At 36.2% G+C, this 18789-nt stretch overlaps 1 protein-coding gene across 1 annotated transcript in view; it reads left to right on the forward strand.

The window, feature by feature from the left end:
- Nucleotides 1–9590: 9590 nt before the first annotated feature.
- EYS (eyes shut homolog) overlaps nt 9591–18789 on the forward strand; it is an 873960-nt gene continuing 864761 nt past the window's right edge. The window contains exons 1-2 of the mRNA XM_027809136.2: nt 9591–10442; nt 12546–12659. Of these exons, the coding sequence (XP_027664937.2) occupies nt 9689–10442; nt 12546–12659 (868 nt within the window). The 5' untranslated portion in view covers nt 9591–9688. The remainder of the gene's footprint in view (nt 10443–12545; nt 12660–18789) is intronic.

The following is an 18789-nucleotide window of genomic DNA, read 5'->3' on the forward strand; positions in this document are numbered from 1 at the left end:
ACTTTCTGAATACTTTTATACAAATTCAAAAGAGAACTGAACATTCATTTAACATCTGGCTTGCTCCCATGCTGATTCATTTTTCAGTTAAGTAGGATACTTAGGTGTCACCAGCAATCTTGACTGCAATATCAAGCAATCCTTGACTAATATGGTTCGTTAGGAATGAACAAATCAGGCTAAAACTTTCTCTAACATATCATTGAGGCCAATTCACTGGACCTAAATTAGCTGGAGTTTACAAAAATTAGTTTTCTTTTCAAGATTTATGCTAGTTTTCAGGCAGATTGGACTTAAGTCCTTTGCTTTAATTAGGGAGCAATTCTGTTGAATGCAACAGAGTTTAACTCCTTGAATAGTTTAGGAAATCAGTTCTATTTTAGTTCACATTTAGTTCACAGGTATGTCTGTTTTCAAGCAATGTGGAGCAATAAGAAAGGATGTTTAAAGCGAAGCAGTGGAGCTACCTGATACCGCTACCTGATATTCATTCTATCCTTCTTTCGGGGTTTTTACTGCAGACTAGCCCTACACATGGATCAGCCATCCATTAGTTGCTGGAGTGCACCAAGTACAGCGCACATTCTTGCAGTGTTCATTTCAGGTTTGTTTCATGTGAAGGTTCAGTTGTTCTGAGATTGCTACATTATGGGAACTAAAGTATGGTACGTGGTGATGATGTGGAGTTGGCTTCAGAAATATCTTTCTGATCTTAATGAAAAGATTACTGTAAATGCACCTATAAAATATCTGCTATCGGAACTTGATAAATGCCAAAGAAATAGAAACAAGGTGATAATCAACTTAAAATTGATTTGTGGATCTGGGTGTCTACTGCAATAAAGATCAATTTGCTCTGCACCAGAGACTTATGTTCTTAATATGGTTCTCGATTTTGAATACTAAAAGTGTAAAACATATAGAAGAATGAGATTCTCAAGAATACACCCACATGGTATTTAATATAAAGTTGATATAATTTAGTGTAAGTTGTCTTAGTGACTACTTTCTAAATTTAGAAATATGCCACTTCTCCTAGTAGAAAAAAAAAAAAAAAAAAAGAAAAATCCTAGAAACAGGATCAAAAGAGAGAATTTTTGGTGAAATCTCTTATTATTTTTTATCTGTAAGAAACTCTATGTCTGAAACTGAACTTTTCCAAGTCTAGCAATTTCAATATCTATTAATTTGTGTTGTAACATATTCATTAAAGTTTTAGGCTTTTAAAGACAAGCTATAATCAACTATCCAACTGGATCTAAATATTCCAGTCAGATTTTAATTAGAGTTGAAGAATGAAAAACATACCGAAAATATTTAGTCATAATAGAACATTTGTTTAACTTTGAAAATGAGTTCATTGCAATATATAAACCAAAAAGCTAAAAATACACGAAGAGTCAGATTAAGTGTAAAATCAGGCATTACTGGACACATATACGTAGTTTTACATATGGAATTTTTCATGGTATAGTAATCTATTCAATTGAGAAACACTAACATTCAAGGTCTAACTGTACTTATGGTAGAGCGCTCATTACTGCACAACCTATTAACTTTTTCTTTTTTTGTATAGTTTTAGCTATCATTCACAGAGGTCTCAATTCAAATTCAATGAAACTAGTCTAAATATTCCAGTCAACTGATTGTTAGGTACTTCACATATGTTGTGATTTGTTATATTATAAAATGGGTTGATATCACCATAAGTGATTTAATTACTTTAGTAGTACTTTTATCTGAAAATATTTCATTGTTCATCCTTTTACAGAAAAAGAGTGCTGTTTTCCTAAGGAAAATCAGGTAAATTTTCTAAAAAGCAACATTAGCATATAATATTCAATTATTTTGGATAAGCAACTTCTTCAATTGAAGGAAAAGAAATTAAGAACTATCAGCTGACCTCACCTCTCTGATGAGGATTTACAAATTATATTCTAATATTTGTATTTTTTTTATATGAAGAAACAGTAATAAAAAAAAAATCTCTAAAGTCCATGTCTGATATTTCAAAGCAGTAATACCTCATTCATGAATCAAAATGTATTAACATTAAACACATCAAACAATGTTTTAGAACAGTTCAGTATTCAACATGAAAGAAGTAATAGGGAATACAGAAGGTAAACCTAGTGTGCTTTCCTAAGTACTGTTTAATACAACAAACTGCATTGAATGATAAAATCAGCAACACAAATGATACTATCTGGATAGCAGTGGAAATTATTAACATAGGAACTGCAGAGAAGCAGAAACCACAAGGCAAATCCAGGAGTAAACACAGTAGTAGTACAATTACCTAAATATGACTTAAGTAAATTAGTATGTAGATTAAGGAATATTAGAAAGGAATTTTATCACAAGAACACATTGTGTTCCTTAGAATTTCCATTGTTAATATTTATAGCAATGTTTTTTTCCATCAGGCACCGTAAGCATCATCAGTGATTGCAACAAACCTGTGAAATTCAGCAGAATGAAGTTAGTGGAACTAGAGGGAATACCATTCTCAGTAGCTTCTGAAATCATGTTCAGGTTTGGCTGAGATATAAACTTCTGAATATTTCCTCTTCTCCTCTAGTTTGTATTGTGACCACAGATTTCACCAAATGTGAATATGATCCATGGTGCCACAGCACCAGTACCACAACAGTGTGTAGATCCTGGGACAATGCAAGTTCAGAGAATATAAGAAAAGGTGCTGTTTAGACCTTATTGACACACAAGCCTATGGACATACCCTCCATCAACTGGAGAAGGAGATTTAGTTTTTACAGGCATGCTTTGCATAGACCACCTATTCAAGCAAGCTCCCCCAAAGTTTTTAAGCTAAGAAATTTTAATGCATACAGCATGATTGATTATAAGCTTTTTAACAGAGAAAATCAAGGAAGGCAGAACATAACCAGAAAGGCTTTATTAACAGCTCTTACCTATTGCACTATTCAAATCACTGATTCCAGTCATCTCAATGACTTTCTGGGTTGCCTCAGACTCTATGTGCTTCAGTCCTTAGAAATTATTGTCATCACTTTGGAGACTTATGACTATTCATTAAGAGCTGCAAGCAGCCAGATCCCTATTGTCCCTGCCTCACCAGTGTCTTGAACCTTCTTCCCTAAACATGAAGCTTTCCTTCATCCTTCTATTATGTCCTTCCATCACTAATGAGAAGATAAACTAGATTCACAGAAATCCACTTTTCAACCCTCCTCCAAAAGATGTAATAAAACAAGTGTAAACATGAAGTAACACAAGTTTCACTGGGGATTAAGAAAGAGAGTAGTAGGGCACTCAAATGGGAGTAATGTTTTTTTTATTCTTCTGTAGATGGTTCTTGCATTTATATTACATAAAATACTTTAATTTCTTCTTACCCTGGAGCAAGTATACTCTAACAAAGACACAGTCCCAAAAATTTTAGAGTGATTTTGTAATATTGTGTTTATGAAGAATCATCACAGAAGTCTAACAAGTCTCTTGAGGCCTGACTTTGCCATATTAAAAGTCATTTTAATGAGAAGTCATATTAACTCTTCCTCAATGTTTCATACCAAGGTAGTTTTAAGAGGTTATACACAAAAATAACATAATCTATTTAATTCTTGAGCTGCCGTAAAACTAGGTATTCCATGGTTCTCTGCTGCAGTAGACCCTGTTTACTTTGTTTTAGACACCTTCTATCAACACTTCAAACCCTAACAAATCCTTTGTACTAGCCTCATCAAACTCTTTCATAGTTACTATAAAGACATGTAATTTAGTTTTTCTAAATATCTCCCTGGATATTTCTTTTGTACCCAGAATGTCTGTTGGTCATTGAGGTTCTGTTAGGCTTTCTATTACTTCCGTGTTTCTAGAGATTTGTTGTTGGTTTTGATACTGTTACTTGCTTTTTGAATTCTTTTCTTCCCTCTAGTGTTTTTATATGGATCTGTGTTTCCACATTCAACATACCAGAGTCTGTGATATTTTCATTTCATTTATTTATAGGCAATTGCAGCTTGTAAGGTCTACTTCTTGCTTTCCTTCCCACAGCCTCTAGTTTAGCCATGCCAGCTCCCTTTTATCTATTTTCAAGCCCTGATTAATGGCACACATTATTTCTGTCTCAAATACAGTATTTTTATATAGCCTCCACTTTTTCTATGAGAATTTAACACCATTAACCTCTTCTAAGCCTTCTTTTAACCAATTAAATGGATTAATATTTTCTTTTTTACAAACTGAGGACAACTGTGGACATTTTTTAACTTTTGTTCCTTATGAAAGCATTTTAAATCTAAGTACATGATGGCTGCTGTTAGATACTCTTCAATTCTGAATCAGGACATATAACTAGAATCATGGCAAAGGTTGTTTTGCCTTTTGTGTTTTTTAACTTACTGCTCCATGTAACAGTCACTGATCCTATGTAAAAAATTAATCTTTAACTATGCTGTACTGAGGTATTTGCCCAACGTACATGGTAGCTGTAATCTCCTATTAGTCTTTAGTGTCCTGTACTCACAGCCCCTCTGACCTCAGCAGGTCACAGCCATGGTCACATTACAATCAGGGGCTTCATCATGATCTTTAGAAAGAGAACTACAATAAAGAAAACAACTGAAACATTTTTTTTTATTATTATTATTTAGGTGAAACCATGGCATTTGAGACAAAACACACTTTTTCTAGCATCTTTTTCACTCCTGTGACTCTTTGGACTACCTTTTCGGCACATTTCTAGTCCTTACACTGGTATGTGTTCATGTTGAGCACACAAAACTGTGAGTGAAGTAAATGAGAGCTGTATAGGATTTAATAGGCACACAAGACTGGGTTTCAGTAGCAGGGCTGTAGTGTGATCAGCACATGAGCCACCTTCTGTTCCTCATGGATGGCTCCTGAGAGCTCTGGAACCAACCTAAAGAGTGGTGGGAAAACCTACCTTTACGAAAATCAAGACATCAAGCCAGAGGAGCTCATGACACTGCTCAGGTATATGTACAAGAGGCACTGGTAACTGCTTGGGGGTGGAGACGTGTTGCGGGGGGCATGCCATGCCACAGGAGTATATCCTCATAGGGCATATTGTGACATAGGGCATATCCTCAGAGACTGTGGCCATTGGCAACCCATATCAGGGCCGTAACATCAAGGAACTGAGCATCAGGAATTCATTAAGCACAGAGCAGCAGAAAAAATTGTGCTACATACAACACCCCAACCCCCTACAACCACCCTGAAAGAATTGGGACAGACTTCAAACAGACATTTGGGTGTGGAAGTAATAGGTGTTTATGTACATTTGTTTCATCATTTGTGTGATTCCTTTTCTCAATAACATCACTGAACAGAATTTTATGTTGACTGGTGTACTGCTTTTGTCTGGGATAGAGTTAGTTTTCTTCATAGTAGCTAGTATGGGGTTATGTTTTGGATTTGTGCTGGAAACAGTGTTGATATTGCAGGGATGTTTTATAGCAGGGATGCTGAGCAGTGCTTACATACAGTCAGGCCTTTTCCACTTCTCACAACACGCCACCACCAAGTAGACTGGAGTGGTGCAAAAAGTTGGGAGGGGACACATCCAGGAAAGCTGACCCCAACCGACCAAAAGAATCTTCCATACCATATAATGTCATGATGAGCAATAAAAAGCTGGGGGAAGAAGAAGGAGACAGGGGGATGTTCAGAGTTATGGTGTTTGTCTTCCTGAGTAACCACTGCACATGATGAAGCCCTGCTTTCCTGGAGATGGCTGAACATCTGCCTTCCAGTGGAAGCAGTGAATTAATTCCTTATTTTGCTTGCGTGCATGGCTTTTGCTTTTCCTATTAAACTGTCTTTATCTTGGCCCGTGAGTTTTCCACATTTGCCCTTCCAGTTCTCACCTCCGTCCCACCAGGGCAGAGTAAGCAAGAAGCTGTGTGGGTCAGTTGTCAGCCAGGGTTATACCATGACAGCTAGCAATAAATTAGTCATGTAAAATTCCCTGGCTTGATACCGTTATGCCTACAAAGATACATTATGGATTGGTAAGTAAAGTACTAGCGATCAGAAAGCCCTGATAACTTCAGCTCTGGCTGTGTCACCACACTTCCTGTCTATAGATTATAGTATAACTATAAGGTATAAATAAGGATTCTGTATTTTGAGGTGCAGATAAATTCGCTGGCTAGCATGTTCAAAATTCCAGACAATCATATTAGCAAATTAAGAATTCAAAAATCTCTATGTTTTGAATAGTGTATTGTAAATAAGGAAAGGATTGTTTGCAAAGAATAAGGATTTGCCTAAATAATGCATCATTTCCGAAGAACTATGAATTTTGTGATGAAAAATGTAAAGGTACAAAAGACAACTTTGTATGTCAACAAGACAATTAGTGCATACTGTAAAACACACAGAGGGTGGAAGTCAAATTGCACAAGACTGATTTGTAGCATTTCCTATACTATGTGTACATGTTAAGTAATACTTAAATATGATGGGTTTAAATATGCATTCAAAAATAAAGTGAGCATGATATCACAATCCCAGGGAGCAGCAAGTGTCAACTGTCCTGCAAGGGAGAGGTGCTGAGAGCAGGGAGTGATAGTGACCTCGGTGCCAAGGGACACCACCCTACAGCACCCATACAAGAAGCATAGGGTGGGTCTGGGGATGGCACTCAGACCCAGCCAACAGTCCAGTCCCCAGGCAGGTCCACAGTGAGGAGACAGGTCCTGGGATCAGGCCAGTAAGTCAAATATTTGGGTCATGGTTGAGGCCCAGGTAAACAAGTTATAAGGTCAGGCACCAGCCTACTTACAGCACAGCCCAGGTGAGGACCAAGGACGAGAGCCTGAGCCTAAATTCAGCTCCTGAGCAAGGTGGGGAACCCCCAGAACACCACACTCCACCCACCCACCCCCATCTCCCTCAGCACTTTTCACGGCAGTTAGAACCAAGGTCTCAGCCTCATCGTACCAGGCCTGGCCTTTACATACAGGCAGGCAGACCACAAAATGTGCACGTAACGTGTGGGGACATGGCAGCAGGAGGTTCATTCCTGGCCCCAACATGGTGACATGATGTTCTTAAACATCTACTGGTTTATTATCTTCTTTGGTAGATACTTTTTCTTCTAAGAGGTTTTTAAAGTCTGATATCTTTTGTGGAGATGTACTTTATTTTTGTCATTAGTATTTAATAACTCTTATTAATGAAAAGAAAATAATCTTTAAGATACTGGACTAGAATGCAAATAACTTGGGATTCATTTTTGCTTTTAAGACAGTATTAACTGTTATAATGTTACTGATTACTTATTTTAAAATACAAATATTGTGAAAGAACACATTTTACCAGTGAAACCGAAGCCTGTATATGATACCAGAACTATGCACAACCACATGAATGAAGGGAAAAATATATTACAAGTGGGCAAGAATTCTTCTGCATTAGACATGCAATAGCTTTCTTTGTGAAGTGTCTAAAAAGAAAAATAACATTTTATAAATATCTGTTTTAGTAACCCCTGAGAAAATCTCATTATGAAAAGGTGTGTCAAGAGGTTGCTGAATGTAGGGTTTCTAAATATACAGTAATACAGAGCGTAGACTTCCACTCCTGAAAATAGTGACAGGTGTAACGGTACCTATAATGGATATAAGAGTTTGACACTGATAACTTAAAAGAAAAAATGCTAAACGATCCAAAACTGCACATTTGATGGCATATTATTTGCCGAGTATCATCAAACATCATGAGATTCTGAAGATAATGGAATGGTATCAAAATTCAGAGACTATAAGTATTCTTTAAGAAGGCTAGTAGTTTTCTTGCAGATCCATGTTCTTGCTTTTTTTTCTATGGGGAATTAGCTCCTGGGGTGGAAATACAAAGACAGAGGAATTAAAAATTAGTATATGTGCCTGGATGGGGCATTAGGTGGTTAGAGTACTTCAACTGTTTGAAGGCAAAATCAGGATTCAGTAATTAAATTAAAGTAAAAATTATTCTGCGTGGAGGATCAGAATGTAGTTTTTACACTTTCTGAGTTTAATAATTTAAGCCTCAAGTTTGTTACTCTTACTACTATTTAGTCGTACTCCACACCTTTCTGGTGTCTTCAGAGGCTTAAACAGTGCTGGTCACTCTGCTGCACAAAGGTCATTGGGACAGGTTCATATGCAGAGTGATTTACTAATCTAAACTTTAGATGTTTCCATCCCAATTTAGGTGACAATAGGAGAGACTGAATTAAACCCTTTGATATTATTCTATAATTTTCAACAGTTCACTGAGTCATTTAATATTCTCCAGCTCATGGTTTCCAACAACAGTACCTTTCTTGTCCTACTTTGATCTTTCAGCATAGCCCAAAATATGCCTCAAAATATTTTTGAAGTACACGGGGGAAGAGGAGGACATTGAAAGAAATGATGTAATTAAAGCAGTATCATAATCCATGTGCACTTTAGAGACAGACCAGGTATATGTAGGTATAGAAATATACACATCCACATCATTCCATATGCTGTGTAAAAATGAAAACAATGTAAATAAACCTCAAAATATAAATGCTATTGTTTATTTTTAGTAAATGGCTTCCTTTGTAAGATACTGTTTACTCTTTACAATAATTTTCTCATCTGTAAATGTCAGATTAGAGGCCACTATTTTAAAGTGTAAGGGAAATATAGTGACAAAAAAAAAAAAATATAGAAGTGAGAAAAAACATTGTATTTAAGGCAAGTTAAACTGTCACTAACAAATCTACTGACAATTTCTAAGGTATTAAACATCATGTTATATTTTCATCATTTTCAGTGTGACTCCAAGAATAAGCTTCATAATCTTATTTTGTTATTCCTTCTATTCTGTAATCACATATCTCCATGCAATTAAAAATTGCCTTATATACTGATAGGTCAAAAGAGGCTTTTCTATAAAATAAATAGTCCTGTAGGACTCTGTATTTTGCTGGCTTTGACTGTGACACATCAAAACCTCCAAGCACATGATTAAGGACCTTTGGTTTTCAGCTATATATTTTGAAAACTAAGGTTTTAATTAAGTGTTTTGCTGACTGCATGGGAACATAAAAGAGGTGATGACGCATCTGTACGTTTTCTTCATTGAAGCCATAATTCATATGCTTACATCTTCAGAATATCTACTTTTATCATAAATTAATGATAATTCAGTATCAGGAAAACATCTACGGAAGAGCTTAGGACTAGAGCTTAGATGTTCTGGTTTATTTCTCAGTTTTGTCATAGGTGTTGTACCTTAACTTGGTTATTATTCATTTTTGTGAACAGAGGGAGGGAATATGGAAACTCTGCTTTTAAGCTTGTTTTCTTTCATAAGCAAGTACAATGAAATGTACTAAATGAAAATAAAATCTTTAGCAGGAATGGAAATAGGAAAAATCTGACTTCAGTTACAGTGGTGTAGTTCTGATCAGTTAATTGGACTTATTCTAGTTTCACATAGTGTAATTAGATGTAGACCTTGCTTTGTTGTATATTTTCTAGTTTTGTAATGAGGCTTTACTATGAAACTGTATTTGATGTGAAAACAGACATAATTTTCTTTCTTTGAATTCCTAGGCTTTCATGGAAAATACAGATGAACCTTGAGAAACAAGTGTTCCGAAGCTATCCTCAGTACTAAAGCAGATGTGAAACACAACTCCTATTTGCCAGGTGAAACAATGACTACAAAATCAGCAGTTTGCATGTTAGCATGCTTTCTTCAACTATGCACCGTAAATGCGCAGGTAATATGTGAGAGGCAAATGACTGCTGAATGGCGAGTTGAACCAAAACCTAGTGTAATAAAATGGACACCAAGGGAAAACTTCTGCTCAGACTTTTACACTGAATGCTGGAATATGAATAAAAGTATTACTGGGAAAATCTCAGAAGAACAAGAGCTCAGTATCCCTCAGATATGCCCCTTACAGCTTCAATTAGGTGACAGTCTTTTCATCTCCTCTGAGCCATCCTTTCAGTCCTATGGAATGAATTTGGTAAATGTTTCCAAGGAAGAATTTATTAAGTGCCCGAAAGCTGATTTTCTTCAAGAGCAGTTGATTTTTGTTTGTCAAGTAAGAGGACTGCACCAAGTTGACCCTAAATGGCTTGGTGTTGGAACTCATTACTTTGCAGAGCTTCCTAAGAGAGGTCCGCTATTGTGCAACATAGGCCTTCGTCTGAATGTAACTGTGAAGCAGCAGTTTTGCCAACAGTCTCCAAACGCACCATTATGCTCTGGGCATGGAAAATGTCTAAGCCATGTTTGGGAAAAAGCATATAATTGCCATTGTTTCTCACAGTATTCTGGAAGATTCTGCCAGAAGTTTGATATGTGTTCCAGTAAACCTTGCCACAACAATGCCTCCTGCAGTGAGAAATCAGAACTTTCTGGAGAGTCTTACCAATGCACATGTCCTCCAAAATTTTCAGGTATTTCTTTTCCCCTCTAGGAATCAATGTTACATAGATAATACATTTTCTTTAATGGATAATGATACAGTGAGTACATTGTTAACAAGTTTTTTGTATAATTTGATTGTCCATTGTCACTACCACACCTGCACTGAGTCTTTTTTACATGTAGTCATTTATAGGAGACCATACAGTCATTTCAAGACAGTTTGTACGTGCTTACATCCATGTATGTATTGTGAGGAAAAATAGAACAAGTTCTTATCATGCTTCTTTCCCACTTAAGCATGAGCCATAGCTAAGTACTTGTGAACTCACAAAAGTAACTGATGTTTTTGTTTGTTCAGCATTTCAAGTTCTTACACCAAATAACATGTCATTTGGAGTAAGGTCCCCCGAAATAGCTAAACAAACTGCTGAAAAACAACAAAGGGTTTGGTTGAAATTAACATTTCATTCAACCAGCCACAAAATCTTTCATTTCAGTTTAAAGAACTTTTAAATTACATAAGAGAATTTTTTTATCAAAATTTGTTTCTAATTGAAAAGTCAAACATTTAATTAGAAGAGCAAGCAAAACAAAATATTCTTTTCTTCCAGATTGTTTTGTACTGTAAAGGAGTTTGCTAAACACACCGTTATCATCAAATTAAATATTTTCCAAATGAGAAAAAAATCACCTAATTCTGTCTAGAAAATATTGCAGTCCTTACCCAAAACCTATTGGAGAAACCAAATCTGGGTTTCAGATTGGACTACTAGAGAGCACAGCATGATTAGATACATTCTTATCTAACTGTTATGTCTATTTCATGGAGGAAGATAAAAGGGATGAAGGAAATGCTGGGTATATTGTTCCTACAATCAGATCAATGGAGTTTGGGAATCCTTAAGAAAGTACCAGAAATATTCATTCACATCACATAAAGGATTATTGGTGCTCTTTCTGTACTTGTGGAGCAGAATTCTAGCAATGTTCCTTTGATAAACTGCACTTCTGTGTTCTCACAATAGTGATGCTATGCTGTTAAACAAAACCGATGAGTCAGGAACGAGTGAGGTTCACAGAACGTAGAAATAGTTATATTGCCTAAAGTTTACTGTAGCTTAGTTTTAATTGCTTTTTAAACTGCATAATAATTTGGTTACTGATGCATTTGCAAATAGAAGATTATGCAGTTATAAACAAGTCAATGTTATCAGAAAAATATTTTTATAATTATTCAAATCTTAGTAAAATTTAAAATATTGATGATATGCAGTATGTTTTCTACTCCTTTTATGATCTCTGTGGGCTATGTAAAAAGCTTTGAAAATAATATCAAAAAGTCTCTGGTACTATTATAATTTAAGTTAATGGCGAGATTCACAAGCAATTATGTTAAAAGCTATCATCATGCTTAACATTATCAACAAACAATGCTTAAAATATTCTGTTAGCCTATATGGAGCAATGATGGATAATGCTATAATTTTGTACTGGCAATACAGGTCCAGTAAATAAGCTGTGTGTATACAAAAAGGACTATGAGATTAAACCATCATATGTTACAGACATGGCTACACAAAAGCAAGGGAGGAAAAAAGTGCCTCACATAATGTAAGTTCTATTAGAGATTTGAAAAATTGTTGAAGTGTGAATAATGTCATAGCAACAATTCAAGTGGCAAGCATAATTATATGGTATTTAGACCCATATGCTGTAATAACATAAACAATGTATTCCAGAAAGCTGCATATTAAGAAAAATTCAGTCAAATCAGACTACACATGAGTACATCTTTTGTTTGCAGTGCTGGAAGAAACTGTAAGCTAGATTAATGCCAAAAAGAAACAAACACTACTTATAGCGTTTCTGCCTTTTAAGCTCTATGTGAATTTGTAACTTTATGACGGATGAGGTTCAGCACAGTAGCTTGTATTACAGCAGCTGAAAATCTTTCTGCCTTACTTTAGAACTTCAGTAATTTTGGTGAAAATTAGTGACCAACATTAGCACAAATACCTATCTATCAATCCACCTACCTATTAAATATAATGTTATACTTCAATGTAAGTTTGACATTTCAGGAAAAAAAAAAATTACTAAAGTTCAATCTTCCTATTATCCCTTTTAAATAGGTAAAAACTGTACAGAAATAGTTGGACAGTGCCAGCCACATACATGTTTCAATGGTAACTGCAGCAATGTTACTCCAAACACTTTTCTTTGTGAATGTGACAATGGCTTTACAGGTAAGAAAAGCCTTTGTTTCCTGTCTTATAGTAGTTGTTTCTGGTGTTTTAATAGTAGTGCAAATATTTGCTTTATTAAAACCGTTATTTCAGATGATTGTGGCACAGTCTGTAATTTCCTCAGATTTTTTTTTTAATTAGGATTTGTAAAATAAAGAAATCAGACTTCCATGTGACCATTCCAAAATACTCATGTACTGAAGTAAAACTGTATAAATGATAGAGTCTTTTCATGACTAGATCCCATCCATGAGTTCCTTTGTCCTATTGGCAGTATGACAAAGGAAGTCTCATAATCAATAACTGAGAGTTCCTAATAGAGAGCTCTTGCTGGATGATTTAGAATGATCATGACACCTGTATTCATAAGTTCAGCATCCTCTTAATAGATGTGCTAGGAAAAATATAGAAGTCACTTAAAGAATCAATAATCTCATGATTTATTGGTGTGTCTTGATAAAAACAAATAAACAAAACCAACCAAACAAGAAAACCCACCACACAGCCAAAAAACCCAACTCTCAGAAGCTAATCTGTTTACTTAGGATATACTGGACAAATAAGATGCTTTCATGAGAAAAGCTTGAATCATAAACTGTAAAGGCATCCTACTGTAAACACTTTTTCTTGGGACTTAGAATAGCATCCAAACTTAAAACAGTATTAATCCTTGTACTTCACAGCAGAGATTTACTGTGTTAATATAAGAAAAGTAGCAATACACAGAAGATTTTTTTTAACAATGTTAAAAAGTTAAATGTAAAAAAAAGTTAAAATACTTTTAATTAAGTATAAAGCTAGCACTTGAATATCCAAGGACAGTAACATTTTTTAATATGTCTCTTTCTTGGAGGTATCAGTTATACCTGCCAATCATAAACAAATAATTGCATTGAAATGCAGAGTTAAAAGAAAAAAAAAAGAAAAGAAGAAAACAAAAGAAAGAAAAAAAAAAAAAAGAAAAAAACCCCAAAACCACACCAAAACACAAACCAAAACAAAACCATAAGGGGGTTAGAGGGATCCAAGAGCCAATCTTTCTTTTCATAGTGAAAGACTGAACATTCTTGTTGACATTTTAGTTAAGTCTGTGTAGAAACATAGCTTTAAAAATGGGATAGACATACTTAATTCTAAATTCCTAGTAGATCCGTTTTATATTACTCTCCTTTTTCTCCCTTCACTGTAGAGGGCATCATGGTCAACGTCATTCTGAGAAAACTGAAAAACCCCTTTCTTCAAAGGAGAAATGTCTATTAGTAAAGTTTTCTACAACTATCTTTTCCCCCACACATGGTTTATATCTTTTTAGAACCCTTATTCTTGTCCCTCTCATTGAAATGGTGCAGGTACATTGTTTTTGAAAATTTCCCCACAAAAATCTTTTGTTTCCTTGCAATTTTGACCTAATGAAGGAGGGGAGGAGACAGGAGAAACGCCCTCCCAGATACAGTAAAGCCCAACCCCTAATGACATGAAAAGAGTTCAATACACTCAACTCTAGTGGATGGCAGCAACCATTGCAATCTACTCTCCAGGTAGCTGGTAAGGATGGCAAAGAAGAAAAAGAGACTATGAGTGTGAGTTAGCTCCCTTTTTATTCCTTAGTTAACCAAAAGAAAATGAAGAATACTGTCTTGTTTCTGAGCCTAAGTGTCATGGGACAAGGCAGACTTTCATTAATTTCACTCTTTTTACTTGCTATGATATAAATATCCTCAGGTCCTGTTGTAACAGGAAGTATATAGCATGTCAGCATACCTTGCAGTAGGAGTGGCTGACTAATCTACAGTATAATTTTGCAATTATTTTCTTACTAAATGTGGTTAGATTATATCTACATTTCTTTCTGTGATCCTGTGTTTGCTAACACTATAGCAATTCCAATAAAAGTTACCTAAAATATCCCACTTGAAAACAGACATTTTTCTATGAAAACAGACATTTTTCTACTGTTTTTACATTGCAGCTGAATTGTGTTCTCAGGTAAGATAAGTTGTGCAATTATGAATTTTGTATCTTAAATGCTATTTTAAGTGTGTGATGCTGGCAGCAAATTCAAAACATCCTTCTGCACAGAAAACACAAACATAATACCGAGATTGTGCAAGTTATGTTTAGGATTTAATAAACTTTGACATACCTTTTTCCAAAATGAGGTATGACACTGCAGTAACTAGTTCACATAATCTGAATGAAAGTATGAAATATTCTTGTTACTGTAAATTTGAGATGCAAGTAAAAATATATTTTAATTATTTTATATTAGATTTATTATTATTTACAAGCATTTATCAAAAATAAGTAAAGATTGTGTTGTTTAAATTGTGTTCACTATGGTAGAATGAATCTATTGTACTAACAAAGTATATGTTGGTCAGTTATGTATTTTCATTTTTTATTAGTTGTATAGTTCACTCATAGAGCTCTAAAAACTCTCTTTACTCTTTCCTGAAAGAACATTTTTAACATGTGAATAACAAACCACTAACGTTAGGCATGCCATTATTGTTATAATTACATACTCCAATTCGTACCAGAATTTGCATCATTAGACTTATTAAAGAATGTTTAGAGGAAGGGGATCTGAGAAAAACAATGGTGGAGTGGGTGTACAGAGGAAGTGTAAAATTGATTGTGAGAAGTTGCTGGTCAGCCCACTTCTGTAACTGAGCCCTGCACTGAATCACTGTAGTCTATTCAATTCTTATTATTAAATCCTTTCTAAACTCTTTTACCATGTAATCTCACCCCCCTCCCATCTGTGAGTGCTGAGAATTCAGATGCCAGAAACTGGAGAGACAAAGTGACTGATTTTGAGGTTCGCAACTGGAGTTAGACCACGGGTGATAGTGGCCCAAATGTCTGTGGTGCCAGAAGCTGGAGTGAGAGGGTCTCAGCATCACCAGCTGAAGGGAGATTGCGGGAATCTGTGTCTACAATGAGTGAAGTTAGTGCCAGCAACTGGTATCAGACCGAGTGATGGTGTTTCTCACGCCTAGTGCCAGTTGCAGCAGATGAGAGTCCCAGCATCAAGAAGTAGAGAGGGTACCAAGACTGACAGGGCCTGTGTGCCCGGGCACGAGCCACCGGGAAGAGCAGAACATTTGTATTTTCCCTTAACCTGGTGTGTAGGCGCATCTGTGTGTGTGCATGTGTAATTCATTAGCAGACTTCATGATAGTCTATCCAGTGTTTAGGGATCCTGGGAATTGGGCATTAATATTGGGTGAGCTGAGTTCCCATGCTACTATTCGAAGGGTCCACAAATGTGTCTGTCCTTTTGAACTAGAGAGTAAGGGGCTGTGTGTTTTCACTAGCAAGATTCAACTCTTATCAGTCAGAGGAAGACTGGGTTTTGTCTGTTTGTACATATGTTTTATGTGAGTTCTGGTGGTGGTATATGCGGTTGTTGTTAAAGGCAGTGCCCTGTCTGTGGGCAGTCTATGTATCTGCAGGTGTTAGTATCCTTTGTGTGTGTACGTCTCTGGCATGTTCATCTTTGCTACTCATTGAGCCTGCAAAGCAGAAAGCAACAGCTACATCCATTGGTCTAGGACAGAGGGACTCCCAGATCCCTGGATGTACTGGGCTCCAGCAGCTGGGAAGGAGGGTCCTCAGGCTCCAGGGTTCACTAGAAGAGGTGCTTTTTATACACCCCCTAATAAAAAAGATGTCTTAGAAATTCTGATGGATGTTGTGGTCCTGATCTGAATATGCACAGAAAATCAGTGTGGCTCATTCACAGCCTACAGGAAATGGCAGTATTTTAATTATCTCTGTAATAGTAATGCTTAGTGTGCTTACCCTAGATTGTGTTTGGTGGATTAAGAGCAGTAGTTTTCTGTTTGAATGTATTTTGTCGAATCGGGGGGACGGGGGACAGAGGGGGGTCGGGGGTGGGATGGGGATGAGTTGTTACTACTTAAGTGGGAAGATGGGAGGTAAGAGAAGTGATTAAAACCCAAACCTCTGTAGAGCACTTGGGATTATTGGTTTTTTTCCACATATTCCTGTAAAGGAGACCTCCATTTTCTGCCTTACCCAATGGTCCAATTAGCCTCTTTACAGGCCATAATGATTTCCCTTCTCACTTGTGGGACAGGAGATGCTATAAGAATGAGGTGGTTTTGCTTGGAGCCACTTATTAGAGCTTCCAACATCCAGGTGCTTCAGTTTAAAATGGTTGGTTTGCTTAATCAGTGAATTACAGCCATTTTACTTTGAAAAAGATCATAAATGTTAAAGGACTTGACTATACATACATATGGACAGAAGAATTTATTGTTTGTGCAGTTACTGTTTTAACAGCCTAATGGTTCTATTTTTCTAATAATAACATAGCCCAAAATAATACTTAAAGCTTTATTAATAATACCGCTAAAATATGATACAAAAAATCCTTACTGCTATCTATTTTTTTTTTACTTTGGCATTATACTCAGTTTTCCAGTGCTCCTCTTGGTCCCAAGAGCAATATATCATTCTCCGTCAAGAAAAGGAGGCAGGATTTGCAGTAAGTCAGTCATCAGCACCCTGAGGTCTTCATCAGGGGAAGCGTGACATTCATACTGGAAGTTTCTCCCCTGTCAGTCAAGGGTCTATCTCAGCCTACTTTTACATGTTTTCAAGTCATTATCTGCTTCCTTCTCCCAGTCTCCCAGCTGCAGCCTGGCAGCGGTCCTCAGCCACTTCTCACGAAGGGCAAATGTTTGTCAGACCATGTCTATGGTGGGGTGGAGGTCACCTCCTCCCCACAGGTGCCATTCCCAGAGCTGGAGCAGGGGAGCCAGCAGTCACTGGACTCAAGCACAGGGATTAAAACAAACCAGAGAAGTCTTGAGCCCTTGCACTGTCAAGGCAGCACAAAGCTCAGCCTGAGGAGATATTCCTGCTGAGGAATTTGTTTTTGAGCGTTTCTCTAAGGGGCAGGGATCATAGCAACAGGGATGTGGGAATGGGGAAGAGGACAATTACAGATTATGTTTTCCCCTGTTACTTTATTCTCATTTGTGATTTGTTTTGTTTGAATTTTTTTTTTGTTTGGTTTGTTGTTTTTTTTTTAACTGACTGACTATGACTTAATAAAAGTTTTTCAAGGATGACAGTTTCCTCACACAAAGCTGTAGACTGTGAGGATTATGATCCTGAGTTGTAAAAACATCCTGTGAAATATTCCCTGATCATTTCTCAATGTCACTAGAATAAAGAAAGCGTTTTGGCCGTTTTTATGAGTGACAGTGAAATGGCCATAGTTCTTTTAGTGTCAAGGAAGAAAATGCATGTTGTATAAGGGGGTTTTAATGAAGTTAATGTGAATTTTCTAATTGCATAATTTAATGTGTATTTCATGCTTGTTTCAAAAGTATCATAAAATCTGTGACAGCATGTCCTGAATAAGAATTTTTCTCTCTCCCATGATTTAAGTTTCATAAAAAATATATATTTTTTACTGTAAAATACATTCTGTAGGAGAAATCCAGCTGATTTTTTTCTTTGCCCTTTCTACAGCTTATTTTTAACCTACTTTTAAAACAATTTCAAGTAGAAATTTCAAAGTTATAATTTTAATCTGCCTCAGCATCCTTTGTTACATTTAACCTCTGCCATAAACTACTGCTTACTAACACTTTGTTCTATTGTAGTTTCACCATGGTCCACAGGCAGTACTTGTCCTCACTTTTTGTGTAACCAAGTGAAGTGACTTAATGACAGATGAAACTGATCTGATGATTAAGAGCTCTTCTTCAGACTACATACCTATCCTCTGCCAGAGACCATAATATCTGTCAGTCACAAAGGACCCAGATTTTTAACATTTAACTCACAAAGGACCCAGATTTCTAACATTTATCAAAATGTTAAGCCCATCTCCCTGTTCTCTGATCCAGCTACTATGCATGCTTCTTTAGCAATTGTTTTAAATTCAGAGACCGTGAGTTCACGTTGCATTCACATCATGTTTGATTAGGGTACCTTAATGAAGACAATGTTATCTAGGGACTTGTGTTTCCAGGGAGTGATTCAGGGAACTGAGGCTCCAGAGACACTACTGATACTACTTCAGCAATGAAGGAATATTCTAGTTTGAAAGTTAAGGCAAATGCCCTTAAGTTAGGTGATGAGAGTA

The sequence above is a fragment of the Falco cherrug genome, chromosome 6 (assembly GCF_023634085.1).
Source record: "Falco cherrug isolate bFalChe1 chromosome 6, bFalChe1.pri, whole genome shotgun sequence".
Taxonomy (NCBI): Eukaryota; Metazoa; Chordata; class Aves; order Falconiformes; family Falconidae; genus Falco; species Falco cherrug.